The sequence below is a fragment of the Asterias amurensis genome, chromosome 14 (genome assembly GCF_032118995.1).
Source record: "Asterias amurensis chromosome 14, ASM3211899v1".
NCBI classification, from domain to species: domain Eukaryota; kingdom Metazoa; phylum Echinodermata; class Asteroidea; order Forcipulatida; family Asteriidae; genus Asterias; species Asterias amurensis.
The window spans coordinates 18,465,500-18,482,006 of record NC_092661.1 but is presented as its reverse complement, the minus strand read 5'-3'; the positions used below and the strand labels follow the sequence as shown (position 1 = coordinate 18,482,006).

Here is a 16,507-nt window from a genome sequence, read left to right as displayed (position 1 = left end):
CAATATTCTGTACAAGTACAATATTAGCTTTACATTTGTATACAAACTCTTTTAAATTAAACAATACAAAAGTAATATTATTTAATTGTGATGTGGAAGCAACCAAGATATGTCAAAGTAGGCATCATCATCATCTGGAGTTATCAAGTTTGTACACAGTGGTGTGGGCCATCGAACAGGGCCCAATTTCTAATGCTGCTTAAGCTAAAAAAATAGCTAGGCGCAACAAAATTATGCTCACCAGAACGGAGTTACCAGCCAAAATACCATGTCACATGTACAATTTGTGACTGGTATCCTGCTCATGCTCAGCAGAAAACTATTTAGCAATATTTTCTGCCTTAGCAGCTCTATGAAATTGGGCTCTGCTACCAGGACCCCATTTCATAGATTTGCTTATAAGCACAAAAGTAGCTAAGCATAACAAAATTTTGCTTACCAGCATAAGGTTACCAGCCAAACTACCATGTCGCAAGTACAATTTGTGACTGGTATCCTGCTCAATTCTGCTTAGAAGAAATTTGTTAAGTAACATTTTCCACATAAGCAGCTCTATGTGAAAATGGGTCCAGATGGACAGATGGTTCATGAAATGATACTTCATTACCATAATATGTAGCACACTTAACAATCAGAATTAAATCGGTTGGGATGGCAACTTGTGAGATGGTTGTGGTATTCTGGTCTGTGATTATCATTCATGACCTTTAAATTGTTCTATTATTGTGAGTTCTAAGACACAAGAAGACATTGCTTTCCTTATCCTATATTTCTGGTGATCTGTTTCTGAAGATGTTGACCAGGGTGTCTTGAACTCTCCTGTGGCATTGATCCCTCATGTCTTCGGGTTCATCCCACCCCTCCCCAACACCAACCCATTGGGTTCCCCTTGTTTTTTTTCTCTGTAACGAGTTGATGAGTTTTGTACACAAGGTAATCAAAGCTCCAAATAACAAACTTCAAGGCAGTTTTAAGTGGAGGAAAGTTGTTTGCTCCAACGCAGAAAAGGCTAGCCCACAAGAAGTGACACGCCTTAAAAACTTTCCTGCAACTTTTTGGCAAGCATTACTGTATTCTGCTTTCACATATTTCCGTGGTTGTGGACTTGTCTTTAAACTGAAGATACATAGTGTGTTTCTCTGAGGTCTGGGTTGAGGAACTGATGACCATCGTCTGACTGATAGCTGCTTCTCTTAGAACTGCCCTCTAGCATTGGTTCTGAATTGTGGGGGAAAAGGGGAAAGAATGTTACATTAAAGGCAGTGGACACTATTGGTAATTACTCAAAATAATTATTGGCATACAACCTTTCTTGGTGACAAGTAATGGGGAGAGGTTGATTGTATAAAACATTGTGAGAAACGGCTCCCTCTGAAGTGCCATAGTTTTTGAGAAAGAAGTAATTTTCCACGAATTTGATTTCGAGACCTCAGATTTAGAACTTGAGGTCTCGAAATCAACCAGCTAAACTCACACAACTTCGTGTGACAAGGGTTATTTTTCTTTCATTATTATCTCGCAACTCCGATGACCGATTGAGCTCAACTTTCCACAGGTTTGTTATTTTATGCACATGTTGAGATGCACCAACTGTGAAGGCTAGTCTTTGACAATTACCAATAGTGTCACCACCATTAGCGTCAATTATGGAATCTTTATGAAGTGTTAGCCGTTAGTATACAAGTGTTAGTAAAACTCAATAAAAGATTTTTAGTTGCAAACTTACACTACTTCAAGAATTGTGATGGGTTGACAGTTAATTATCAGACGACCGCTTTTTAGTTTTCTTACTCGTCTTGAATTTAAGATAAGGATTGTTTGGGTTCTTTTAAGTTCATGCACCGGTCACAATCCGTACTTCTAAAATGCTCTCTTCCAAAAATCATGTTTATGAGCTGATTTTGCGCTGCATGTGTTTTCTCCATTATTTAATAAAAATGATGGCAACGTAATTTGCCCCAAAAAATTGTAAGACAAAGCAGCTGACAAGATATTATTTAAACTCAAACAGCCGTTAATATTTAAGCATAAATTATTATGTCAATTTGTGTGTTGCCTGATTTTTCAGCAGCTTTTGTCGCGACATAGAACATAATTTTAAGAAACAAATCTTGAAGCCATCATGAGAAAAGTGTGAAAAGAATGGTTTGTCAAGTTTTAAAAAACAGTTATTGTTGAACTAAACAGTTAAATATTGTTGTTTTACTCCCTTTTTCGATACAAGTGTAAAGTTCAGTACACTAAAAGGAAACGCAAACGTGACTACCTAAAAAGAACTACAGTGGAACAACAGAGGGTTGTTGTACGTGCAGTCAACACAAACTAGTGATTGTATTTAATTCTGCTAGGTCTTGCTTTGGTGGGCTAAGCATATCATGATGGTGTTCAACACTTTGAAATTGTTTTGTAACCAAGATGACGCAGTGATAACGTCATCAACTCTTGAAAACAGGGGCAACCTTTTTTGGACACACCCACAAACATGTTTTTGTTAATTGTTTTCCTCTAGCTCTATATGTTTCCTTCCAAAGTGTTATTTTCATGCATGGTTGAAATGTATATGGAACAGATGTTGTTTGCCTTGAAACTATGATGTATGAAAATTCGAGGATGAGAAAAGAAAGAAAACGAAATGTGACTGGTGGGTGTGATATGCAAATGATTTACCATAACGAGATGTGATTTGACGATGTTTACGCATGCGCGGATGATACCATGCATTAATAAACTCTTGGCAAACTTCTTGGTGCTGTACCGCTTGTGTGTGACGTCATGCTGTTGAGCCTCGAGGGCCTCTCTGCTTGGCCGAGGATTGAACGGCGCGTTGCGTCAGCACCTCTCCCCGATGCAATACTCGCTCTGATGTCCACCATGGATCGTGCCGAATGCAGACTGGCTGTACTTCCCGATCCTGTGGGTACAGTCAAGCCCATTCCCCCGGTAGTGTGCAATGGCGGACCACCAATCCCAGCATCATCATCCAGTGAAAGCGCCCGCTCCCATTTATGAGAGAGTAACCCACTTTCTTCTTCCTCATCATCTGGTAAGCAGATCTCAGCTATTTCTGGCACGCTCCTCTGTTTAAGGGTCATCTTGTTGGTTGTAGGCTGGGTGCTCGGTGGTGGTGCAACTGGCTTATCGTTGTCCTCGTTGATGGAGTAAAGTTTAGTGTTGATGTCTTTACCGATAGTTGTCTCGAAGACTGCCCTCATGAAAGCCTCCTTTCTGAGGAATTTGTCAAGGTCTTTCCTCTGCCATTGAATGTACCGACAGTCAACATCTGCAGTTACGGTTACCTATGAATACGGAATGGAAATGTGCAAACACATGGAATTATGTTACAGACCACATTTATGTAATGGGAATTTTTTTAATGGCACTGGAAACTATTGGTAATTAGGCTACTCAAAATAATTGTTGGCATAAAAACTTACTTGGTAACGAGCAATGGAAAGCTGTTGATAGTATTAACATTGTGAGAAACGGCTCAGAGTAACGTAATTTGTTGAGAAAGAGGTAATTGCTCACTCAAATATTAAAAGACTATAGGGGGAGCCTTTTATTAACTATGCGTCTGACAGCACACAAAGTAATGCAACAAGGGTTTTTTTTTCTGAATCTCTTACAAATTCGATGACCAATAACAGAGCCCAAATTCTAACAGGTTTATTATTCTATGCATAATTTGAGATACACCAAGTGAGAATACTGGTCTTTGACAATTACCAAACGTGTCCGACTATGGCTTCGAGTATGAAAATGTAACTATAGTCTTGGCTTGGGTGAAATTTAGACCCATTTACCTGAAAACTAGATGGGCCAGCTGATGCCGAAGTAACAGACCGGTTGCTCTGCCATTCGAGAGAGTCGAGGAATTGAGATGGGTAGACATTGTGCAAGAAACCACCACCAGCTGTAACTCTCATCCTGTATAGTACAAATAAAAATATAAATACAGTTTGACATAATGTTGTGAATAATATGTGATACTTTATTGGTGTTATTTCGAGACTTTGAACAACATGATACAGTAATAGCGCAAAAAAAAACCAAAACAATAATGAGCATAAATAGTTTTAGAATATTAACATAAAGCATGTAGGATAAACGTGCACTTCTTGAAAGCAAGAGAATTGAAATAAGTCCCTTTAACATCTAAACACCCTACTCTATTTGATACTGCGGTTTTGGTGGATGGCGCTGTGCCACTTTTAATTATATAAAGTGTAAATATGATTAAGAAGAAACAATGTTAACGCGTGATGGAAGTATGCTCATGCTATATTTAGGTACAGTATACTATACTTGGTTTGAATGGTTAATAACAAGTAGGGGGAAGTTCCACCCACATTTAAATAAGGTGTTGAAATAAAACCCGATTATTCTTAAAACCTGATTATTATAAAACCTCGTTTGAACATTAATCCGAATACAACGTATTATAAATAAATTCAACCGAATCTGACTTCATTTATTTGATTAAATGAATTCTAGAAGTATCAACAGCGGACCGTCTTAGCTATTCAAAATCTCGATGTAATACGAATGTGTTTTTCCGCATTTTGATCCAAGGCAACGTGTTCCTTTAATGTCAAGACATGCCATTGGCGATTGGGATAAAACTAAACGCTTAGCCAAATGGTTAGGAACGTGCCGCCCATTTCAGAGTCTCACGAGGCTGACTTGTAACGCACATTGAGTGAAACTAGATTGCCTCCCGATAATTTGATAAAGCAACGTCGAGTTTTGACTCTCGCTTGAATTGCTGTCCGTGCAGAAAGAGTGGCCAAATTTAATTGTCGAAATCTTTAAATGTTACTGACATTGATTTGTGACACATGCACGTCAGAAAACATCCTTGTATAAGTCATATTTCACCCCCAAAACCAACCCGATTTATTTTATCGTGTTCACTGTAAAATGTACAAAATAATGTATTTGTATTAACCACAAATCATAAATAATTTATAATAAGGGTTCACATTAATTTTCATGAAATTCTGTTTATGTGACTGGTAACGGCAGTCAGGGTGGCCAAAATAATGTTTTAAGGGAATAAGAAAAACAAATGGAAGTCCGATGAAGAGCTATTCTTATTTTTACTTTACTGTTTCCCTTTCTGCACAAATTTAATTATTTACTTGGGGAGTGTTTGGTTTCTTTTAAGATTTTATAGATACAACACCGTGTTGGATTTTAAATTTTCCGGATTTTCACACCGATACTCACGGTGCTTTTAAAATCCAGTAAAAAGTGCTTCCGGCTGCGGATCATCACCATGGAGGTTATTCCTCCATGCTATCCCACTTAGCCGGTAGTCTAAAAGCGTCTTAAGGCGATATGCGTGCGACAAGAGAGACCTAATACCCTTCCTGTAATGGGTGTAAAGTTCACACCATCTTGCCCCTGGGGATTGTCTAGCGTACTTGGTTGTTGATGTACCATGTCAGCGTTAAATCACGACGGGTAAGACGCAACAGTCACTCCCACTGATGATCCCTGGCTTGAAGACGTTCTGATAACGATTTGAGCTTGTTAACCCGCTAGATTGATGATGCCCGGTATCTTTTAGTGCTTATCAGTGATGACATCAGACCTACTCTTTTATTTTTTAGGCAGGGAATACTGAGTGCCTTTCCACAGCGAATCATTAATAGGTTGAATGGAAATGACATTTCCATGGTAATGGCATGCATTGCAAACACATTTTTATTTTTTTATTTTTGAAGAGTTTTAAATGAAGGGTTCTTATTTAAGGTCATGTGAGGGCGCTGTTAGTCAGACCATTCGTGCGGAGCAGAACAACTGAGTGCAGTAATCGTGCATTTAAAAAAGGGGAATCTTTACAAGAGTCTGGCCGAGTGTGCAGATAAGTCGCGTGGAGCAATAGTAAAACAAAGACACTAGAGAAAGTTCTCGATCTGTGCTAGATTCAAAGAAGAACAATACTTTGCAAAGATACTCTTTTCAATCGGCTAACACAACTTGATGTTCCGTCTTTTCCTTACAAATAAATTTGAGTATAAAATCCAATAATATTTTACCGGTATCCTTTTGAACAAGTTGTGACAAAAATAACAAATGTTTGCTCACCTTCCGGAAATCAGTAAGGACAGTACCCGGTCTGTTCTCGTTCGTCCTTCCACTGCATAATGCCCCGTTCTGTCAAGTTCGTAGATTTCCCCTCCTTTGTCAAGCAGCACGCGAAACTGCTGCCGACTGACGTTGAATGGCTTAAAGAGAGCTTCGTATATCTTCTGCACATCGTCGTCAAAATTCACTGGGTAGGTGAGATAGGAGAGGTAGATGAGATGACCGATGTTGGCGAATAAGGCAGAAATCTCCCACGCCAGACCATCAGGCCAACATAGTGCTGGTCCGGCCCACAGCACGTGGCAAAAGAGCCCGATGACAAGGCAGATGCGTAGCCATAAGGCCTGGTATATACCAACGTTAGGGGGGACGAGTAGGCCGTTGATGATGACAAAGCAGCCAAGTTGGTAGACGGCAGGTTGCGATTGAGTCCAACCGTTGCAGGAAGTTGGTCCATTGACCCACCCAGTTCCGTTTGTACTGGCCTCCATGTCGATAACACTACTTTGCTACCTAAATGTTTGCAAAAGTAGCTTTGGATATTTTCACTTACTTTCACTTACTCAAATAATTATTCACCCATCGTGAAGTCGCAAACGTATTTAGCGTTCTTTAACAGTACAGTAGCTCGACTTCAAAAGTTTAATGAATTATTGCAGTGGGGGTGACCTATTATGGTAAATACATCACATGGTCACAGTAATACTTGATACTTCCAACCCGGAGTGCTATCGGGGTACGATAGCAGTCTGGTGCTGCCTATGACTGTGAAGCATTCTTAAACGTTTGCATGCGGGCGCCAACCACAATCATCCACACACAGATACCTTTGATTTCTCATTACATAAACATGAAGACACATTGATGAAGAGATGGCAGTCGGACGGGTGCCTGCACTCCCCGTATTGCAAAAGCAGAGTCTTCTTAGTGTTTACATGGGAGAACAATCTTCTTAGCGCAAAGCAATGCGTGACTTGTCGATGAATGGAATGACAATGATGCGGCAGGAACGCAGGATTGTCTGATTGTATAGACGGGGTTTAAAGGTCACGACAGCCCGCCCGAAAGTCACCGAGAGCACGGTGGGAGTTGAAGGTTTAGGAATTAGTATTAAAAAGTCAGGACTGTGCTGCGATTTTTGTCTCATTCGGTGACGTTCACAGCATGAAGTCATCTTGGTGTACATTCCATCCATCTTAAAAGTGTCAATTATGCAGTGTGTTGGCCCTAAGAACTTAAAACAACCGTTAAAAACGGGAAGGTATCAAACGATTTTGTCTGAACTTTATTTCCAATATCAACGCAGAGAGACTGTGTAATTACTGGTCTAGCCATAATTGGCAACCTTTTGATTATTAAGTTAAATGTCAACGAGAAGCTGGTACAAGGATTAATCACGAAGTTTATTTCTCTCTTATTAAGGGTAACCATCTCATTAACATTGAGTGAAACCTTGCAACACATCATTAACCTCAACGCTCTTTGCCTAATGATTGTGTGACTGTTTTCACTCAGTGTTTTTGTTAAATGCAGGGTATACTTTTGGCGTGTCCCATACAAGATAATGCGTACAATAAACAAACATGTGAACATTTGGGCTCATTGGTCATCGAAGTTGCGAGAAAAATAAAATAAAACACCCTTGTTGCATAGTATTGTGTGCTTTCAGATGTCTGATATTATAGAGCTTCATGCCTGAAACCTTTATCAAATTAAAAATGTTTGGGTGAAAAATTACATCTTGCTCTCAAAGATACTTCAAAGGCGGTCGTTCCTTACCATGATTTTATAATCAACAGCTCACCAGTACTCTTTACAATGTAATTTTATTTTACCATAGGCCTTTGGAGTAATTACCAAAAATATACCCTGCATTTAAAAAGCACCTTTAAACAAAAACAAGTTCATGTTTTAAGTCTTGTTTTGGGATGTACCGCGTTATCACTCTATATTCACAACTTAATTCATTGTTGATGTTTTGTATTGGATTTAGACAATTCCATCGTGTCTTTGGGGACCAAAGTGACTTAGTCAGTATACATGATCAGGATTTCCAGAGTTTCTTTAAACCTAATAAATAATCCAAATATATATTTGTCGTAGGACCTGCGTAATCACAATTGCTTAAAGGGGTGGTTTATGTTTTTTTTTTTACATTACCAAAGGCAATGTGTGTTACAATTAAAAAAACAAAATCCAATCGGTCTGTAAACCTAATGTGAAGTGACCGAGATAATTGAGAAGAAAATAAACGAATGTTTGCTTTATTGACGACAATCTTAGCAGCAGAATGCTATGGTGAGATGTATTTTCATTTTGAGCGGGATACAGTTGTATAAAGATTAAGCGAAAGGAAATAATGAGGATATGATATTTTGAAGTTTATCGGTATCAACAAAACATGAATAAACTGTTAATTTCTCATGGAAGTCTGGTTGAGATTCTTGATGGTAAAGATTGATTGTGCTGCCTAAACATGCGATTGATCCTGCGAGGGCGCTGACTTGTGATTGTCATTTGAAGTGAATGGCATAACACAACAGACTCTACAACAGAAAATTTAAACAGGCAACTTTATTTTGAGATTGGTGCCATTACTTCCAATCAAAGCACCATTGCGCATTCCCTTTTAACTTCAATCACGACAGGCAAACACGCATAAGCTGCCTATTAAAATGCTAATTTCATTGATTGATACTGCTTATTCACAATTGAAATATACAAATGATTGCCTCAATTAAGCCTATAATATTCATTTATGCCAAGAACGGGAAGTTATACAAGCCCATGAAGCCTGAAGTTTCCTGGCTTCGTCAATCATGTTAATTTTCAGGTAAACAATGCACTTTGCAGTGCGTCTGTTTGGACGGTCTTTATTGATTGCCAGGTAATAACATGGCCATCTTCGTGACATTGTTATTGACTGCTGAATTTATGCAAATAAGTGCTTATGCAAAACAACAAAATACAAGATTCAATCATAGAAGATGATGCGGAGTTTAATTGAGAATCAAAATAAGAAAGGGGAACGTAACTGGGAAAGTATGACGTTTTATTGTTACCAAATAAAGTAATACAAAAACGTGTTAAGTTAACAACCATACAAAACGACAAAGACAGAATGCAAAAATGACCAACCGAGAAATAATTATTTTTCTAATAACAATACCATACATAAAAAGAAAACCAAAACACGAAGATCGAGTCTTAATTTCAGACTAAAGTTTTGTCCTCGTAGCCAAAAACTGTACTGATACATTATTCGCTTAATAATGTTAACATGTCTTTCTAGACGTAGTTGTAGAGAATATCATTTCTCCGTCAGTTTTTTACGTTAGATTTGCTACCACTGCACCAACCATGAAAACATAATGTGCACTTCATTTTGGAATACTTGTATACATTTTTAGTAGGTTTCACATTTCTACCTCTATGATTTCATGTTTAAAAAGGGATTGTTTAAAAGGCTCAATCCGTTGTTGCAATATAATGTTAAACATAAACCTTAAAAAATGCGTCGTTGGAACAAAACAATACCATCCTGTAAATGTGTACATGAAAAAATGCAATGTTGATTGAGTTGTTTTTGACATTACGAAACTTCTAAGCTGTCAACCGTGTGATACCAGATCGCTCGCCATTTTACATTTACGGATTATATTTCGGGGTAAAGTGACACATGATATCAGGCCGAACCCAGGGATAGACAATTTGAGAGATATGTTTCACTTTGTAACTCAATTTTGGAATAAAAATGTGAATGTAATCCGAGTTTTGCAAGAGGCCTGGGAACTGAGAAGTATATAGAAAAACCGGATAGAACTCCGTTGTTAAGGCAGCCAACCTAAAGCATTGTTTTTGGAAGTCATGGGATGGGCTGCACGTTTTCTATTCTCTTTTATCAATCAGCGCATATTGAATTGATGTGAATGCCATTATAATCGGTGCCCTTTTTTTGCCGAGGTTTTTGTCTTCCACTGCTCGCTCCTTTAAACTCACCTTTCATTAAATCTTTCTCCCTTATTTACTTTGCTCGCGGCAGAATTTGAATATTTGTTGATATCAAAACCTTTAATTAAAAAAAAACCCGTCTGTGACATTTTGTTCCGTGCTGTATATACAGAGATCAAATTGCGTCATTAGTTGATGAATGTGATCTGCTGTAATGATAAAGAATTTAATTTCGAAAGATCAGCCCAATTGTATTTCTTCTGCTTTGACCCCTTGAAAGACCTTTTCATGCACGTGCTTAAATTTATTCGGTGGAGGGGAAATTAAACTCGCATATCAAACTTGAAATAACGAAATAAAATACGCGAACCTTATAAGCGCTAAGTAAATTCATGGGTTTACGAATGATCTTTCATTCCAATCCTTAAGACATATAAATAATAACCTTTGAACTTCCATAGTTGATAGTGATTTGCAATTTTGTGAAGAAACAAAAATGTTATTAACATTGTAAGATTTTGAACAATAATGCAGAAATTGTTGAATAAATGCAGTTCCAAATATAGCACGAGACACCGTGTCTTCGTCAATGACAGGGGATGATATCCCAGGGAGATTGACACAATTTCGCTTTGGATTAAACATTTGTATGTATTTTTTTGGTTTTACTTGGTATGTCTGCAATATGATTGCTAATGGCTTGTCTCCACTGTCTAAAAAAAAAAAACCCTAAATAAACCAACCATCAAATAAAGAGCTTGGTTATTTATCCAATCTACCCATGAATGAGATTTTAACGCGCTGTCGAGTGACAACAAATGTCAACAGTCTACGTTTATTTCTTCATTAATCTGTCTCCTTGTGAAGTGAGAAAACAATTTATAGCTTCACACAAAGGCCGTTTTGACTTTTCTAAATATCAAACTTTCCGCTTGAGACTCGAAGACAACTCTTTTATTTGTATTCCAAGTTTAATTAACTTCCCTGAAATCAGGCTTATATGGAATGCCTTCTTATTCATAAAATTATTGCTTCGAAGATTAAGGGCAGAATCTCAAATTCCCGAAGGCTTATGGACTTGCTATCCACTGGGGAATTCTTGATACTATGGTCTAAATGTCATTTGCTCTCGATATTTGCATATCGTCTGTAAAATGCAGCAGCGTTTTGCTTTCTTGTTTCCTTGGTTACAGTCAATGCAGTCCAAAAGCCAGGTTTGAGAGTTTGCATGAGGCATGAGTTTAAAATAGAATTTATGCAGCGAAAGTTCAAATGGCTAGGTTTTTTATTTATTAACCATTCAAATCTGTTATGGTTAGATTATTTCTGTATACATTGAAAACAAAATAATATTGCTCATTCTTTAAATGGGACACGTTTTTTCCATCATCAAACCTCTTTCGGAAACGTGTTTGGGTGAAAACCAAGAAGGTTACATCCCAGCTGTCACTTCAAGTCATCTGCCACCCTGTATTATGTTTGATGTAATTATGCAGCCAGACGTTCTTAAATATTTGAGCACCAGACTGCCACCCATCTGTACCTTGTGTAAACGCAATGAGCATCAGCTGATTTACTCTTATAGTACCAACCATGGCATTTACCTTGGTGTTCCCGTTGAGTAATTACATTTGTATAACTTGTGGGTGTACCCTCTGTTTAGTAAGTTGAGAAGGCATGCCGAGTTTGCACCAGCAGAGTTGCTTGGCGATCTTCCAGCAGGAAGGCAAGCAGCGTATATCGACTCTTGTTTTATTAAACTACTTTAAAGTATCGATTCTTTTGACATTCTTTGTAAATAAATCGGAACATCCAGAATTGCTAGATGTCCGAAACGCTTAAACGTATTCAGATATTCCCCCATCGTAGGTCTGTGACAGGATGAAGTCAAGGCATGGCAGATATTTATTTTGTGTGTTGTTTACTTTGACTATTATTATTAAGATCTTTCTAAATTTCTTTGATACCAATAATCGATGCTAACTATGTTTTACATTCGGTAATGGATTTCACAGACATATTCGACACTTTCTAGACATATTCGACACTGCTGTAACGAACTGTTAGCCAACGTGTGGTGTCAACAAATTTGTGATATAAATAAAATTCATTTAAAAAACTCTAGTCTTTCTACTGCATATAGTAAGTTTTCTGAATATGATATTCCGCAATTCATCACAATACGCACTCGTATCAAGATAATATAATAAACATTTATGTCCAGAATATTCAATTAGGCAAAAAACTAAAGCTGCATTTCTTTCAAGGTACCGAAGGAAGCATACATGTCTTTTATATCCTTCTTATTCTTTATACTCCAAACCGCGTTGAACAATGAAGCCACCAGGATGCACGGAAACTATTCTCAAAGATGTTTCCCTCAGTCTTATGGATGACAAAGACACAGGTTTTTACTTTACAGTCACGTCTAATCAATCTAATGGAATGGTAGACTGTAAATAGTTCCGTCAACCTGACTAAACACACTGGCTATCCGAGAGTGCCTCTGTAGATTGCAATTTCGAGCCGTGGACAGTTTCGAAGAACCACTCCAGGCCAAGAGATATTGTGACAGCTGCGTCCGAACAGGCGAATTTTATCCACTCATAAGAGTTAATCTTCGCTGCGAAGTTCGTAATCACCGTCATTGTTTTTTATCTTACTTAGTAAAGAACATAAACCTTGCGAGAAATGCATAACAAATATGGTCAAAGTATTGTTTTATCAGTAAGCGTCGATCGTCGTTTAGTTTGTTTGTAAGATGCCTGCCGTACTTCGGGAATTTTATATTGCAGTGGTTCGACTTCTATGCAGTCCCTTTGATTTCCTGTGAGTTTTACCACTCCATGGTTTTACATTACCTGTGCATGCTTCCCTTGGTTTGAAGCTACGCCCACTTATGGGCAACGATTTAACAATGTAATGTAACGTAGGAGATAAAAATACGTTTCTGTAAGGATGTTTCACGCTGCTAACCCAAGGGCTGTCTGTCACACATGGCTTCGGGTGAATAGTAAAACAAATGTCATTTATATTCATTTAGCCGTTTAAAGTCTTTGGACAGAGGGCAAAGGGTGAAAATGACAGGTGTGAGTCTTTTGTATTTGTGACCATTGCATTCGGAAATGATTTATGCAACGTTGATGTTTACACTGATTTTTACAAATCACTGGATTAAATTAAATTTGCAAGCGTCAACCATGTTCAGATTTCTCCGGCTTAACCTATATCTACGATAATTTGTTATGTCTTCTTCCTCCATGACCCGTTTTTTAATGAAGTTACACGTTCCTTGCATCACCATATATTGCTTCTCCTGACCTCGGAATGTTAACATCCTTATGAGAGTTCGTGAGAGATTCAAGGCATGCCAGTCCGTCCACCAGCTGCACGTCAGCCACGCTCCCAAATGCCTATCACCGGAACACTTCCAATCCCAACGAGACACACAATAATATGTGTGCCTAATCTATTAAAAAGCAGCCGTAAATTGAATCTTCTTTCATTTTGTTCGGTACATCAAGGTGGCTTGAGACACTGTAACACTCCGAAATCACCGTGGAGGACAGAACCCATGGGACAAAGTGATGTTGTTTGTCACATATTTAAACCCCATCTGCTTCGAGGTTGAACAATTTGAATGAATTTATAGACGCACAAAGTGGAGTAGTTTCCTTTGGCTGGGTCTGCTTATAGACGGAATGTGTTTTACGGACTGTGGGGATAATTTACCGGTTCTATTTTAAACTCAGAGATATTTGATACAGACTCAAATCAACGTTATATCTGTCCCATAGGTTAACTTGCATTTGTCAAACCACAAAAGTACTCTCTGATTCTAGTTTATAAAAACATTGCTGAGAAATAGATGAAAAAAGTATTATTATAACACTGACCCTTAAGTAATACTTTTTTCATTCAATTTGAAGTTCAAGATTTTGTATTTGGGTCATTCCCTGTCAGACCAACACACTTTACCAAACAGGAGGTATTTTACCCTAAAACTGTCAGATTTTCAGTAGTTTCTGCCCTGACCACATGATAAGTCGGATCGGGCTAAACATTGATGTGGATTCATTCCTCATTAGGACCTACAAGCACAGCAATTGTTATCAAAATCGGGAGACATGAGGTAAAAAAGTGCGTTGGTCTGACATGAAATGACCCATTTATGGCATACGATTTCACATGAAATAATTGAGAATATTTTAGAAGACTGTTATGGTTAATTATTCGTGCAGTAGTTGTAAAGTAGATGTTAGAGGTATATGTACATGAGACCCCTTAGATGACACCCCGTCGATAAGCCACTTAATGACTTTTAAGTGACATTTGGCATTTGAGCAACATGCATTAAGACGTCCATCACATGCTGTGTGATACCACGCATAACGTGTGGTATATCTTTCCCTGGATGGACATTACTAGTAATCATGTTGACTTACACATGATGCTGAAAAATCACATCCAAACTGTTTAAAGGGACAGGCAAAAATGTCATTGACATTTCGGTTTGTTTCCAGTAAAACTAAACGCGGAATTTCCGTTTTGCCGAATTTTAGGCCCCAATGCCGAATTTTGAACACTATTCCGAATTCGGACCACCCTGCCGAGTTTTGGTCACCATGTTGAATTTTTGTCACCATGCCCATTTCTGCACACTCTGTTAAATATTTGCCACGCTGCCGAATTTCAGGCCACTATGCCACATGTTGGACACCATACCGAATTGTGACCCCTTTTCCGAATGTTGGCAACTAAGCCAAATTGTGTCGAATTTTCAGCCATTATGCCAGTTATCAAATGCATTTTTAAACAAGCCGAAAACCCATTACCTACATAAACTTTTTTCAAAAAGTAAAGACATAGGCCTACTGGATTGAAATGCCTTATTTTTGTTATTCAAAGTCCTTGACACCAATTTAAAAATAAACTGTTGAATGCTCTAAGAGCCCCAGATCGACCATTCATTAACACTGCACGTCTTTCTTCTGTCTTTCAAAGACATCTAAAAAAAACTTTTGAGGCATTAGTTTTCCAAACTCGTGGCGCAGATGGTTGGGAATATTTTAGTCTAACCCTGTCCTTCATCCCTACATGTAATATAATAATCCATCGTGCTGTGACCTCCATTGAAGACATCAATTCCAAATCTCTTCAACTGTCTGTGCACAATGGAGCAGATTGAACATGTCTCGAGACACAAAATAGGAACGGGAAGAGAAACTCTATAAATTATAGGGACCTTTTATAATACTTGGCCTAGATTTGTAAATAAATGAATCTGAATCTCGAGCAGGGTTGTTGATTTGTTCGGATGAATGAATTCATACTTGGTTGGACGTTTAAACCTTTGTCTCCTTCTAGTTTCGTGTACAGTGTTCAACCTACAGGTTTCTGTATGACTGCTCAGTGCTTTTGCAAAATGTTCATGTACCTCTTTGTTTGGTGGATGAGTATTTGGGTATTTCGTTATATCCCTCGTAGAAATATATTCATTTGTGTTGAATTAGCCTTTTTGAGGTATGATGACCACTATAGGAGTTCACTGTGAGGGGTATACAGACAAATATACCCAAACAAAATAGTGTTAAAGTAGTGTGTCCATCATATCTCAAAGAGGCTTATAGCATTATCAGCGACTCGCATGACATTACATCTTATCCAACGATGTGCTAAAATCACATGTCTCCTTTTCAGTGGATATTAACAAAAATTACATACAAAACCCCATAATCCAAGCATTTACATCATTCAAACATAGCGTGATGTTGTACCGTGCTGTCAATTTTAAAATGAGAAACATATGGATTGAGATTAAATAAAGCCATCAGCGACGTCTGGTGAAAAAGGAAACACATTGGAGTATTTTTGGATTTATGATATAAGTGAACGAGGTCTTTCACCAGGTATGAAAGTGAAAACTCATTTCCAAGATGCACACGACTGAAAGTACTTATCTCCCATTAGCTGATTAGAGTGGGGAAGTTCGTTGGCCTTCAGATGTCACGACCATAAGGTTCGCAGTAAATAAAAGTGATGAGGCAATTGTTGGAGTGTCATCGGCAGATGACATCTGGATTTTGTTTACACGGATACTTGTGACGATACTGAGGCTTGGGTGAAAATGTCCTGGTGCTTTCTTATTTCGAGAGGATAATGTACATACAAACTCAGGGAATCAGACAATCTGATGTGACAATCAAAACCACCATAGCTCAAAGAGGATGGGAGCTGAAGGTTTGGAAACAAAGGCTTAATATACAAGTTTTCTATCGAACGCTGCAAAAATAGAAAGACAAAATTGCCCGATTTTAAAGCTGATCTAAATGTTATTTTCCAGTACCCTAACATAAGTCAGAAAGTGATCAAGGGGGGCAGGATGAAAGGTGTTATAAGTCGGCTCTTTGGTGTTTGTCTTGCTTAGACGTAACCAGGTGTTTTCCCCTGTTCAATCAATCAG

General features: G+C 38.1%; 1 protein-coding gene across 2 annotated transcripts; it reads right to left on the bottom strand.

Annotated features, from left to right (window-relative positions):
• Positions 1-13: 13 nt before the first annotated feature.
• On the bottom strand, positions 14-6,981 carry LOC139947236 (popeye domain-containing protein 3-like). Of its 2 annotated transcripts, none has more exons than XR_011787334.1 (4): positions 6,094-6,981; positions 3,804-3,927; positions 2,668-3,296; positions 14-1,218 (listed from the first exon to the last, which is right to left on the bottom strand). XR_011787334.1 is itself a non-coding variant. In XM_071945116.1 (4 exons), exons 1-4 carry the CDS (start codon positions 6,582-6,584, stop codon positions 1,112-1,114), a joined length of 1,263 nt encoding a protein of 420 aa, XP_071801217.1. In that variant the 5' UTR covers positions 6,585-6,981; the 3' UTR covers positions 14-1,111. The 2 variants fall into 2 exon arrangements, 1 of the variants encoding a protein (XP_071801217.1); XM_071945116.1 differs by having other exon boundaries at positions 2,756-3,296.
• Positions 6,982-16,507: the final 9,526 nt, after the last annotated feature.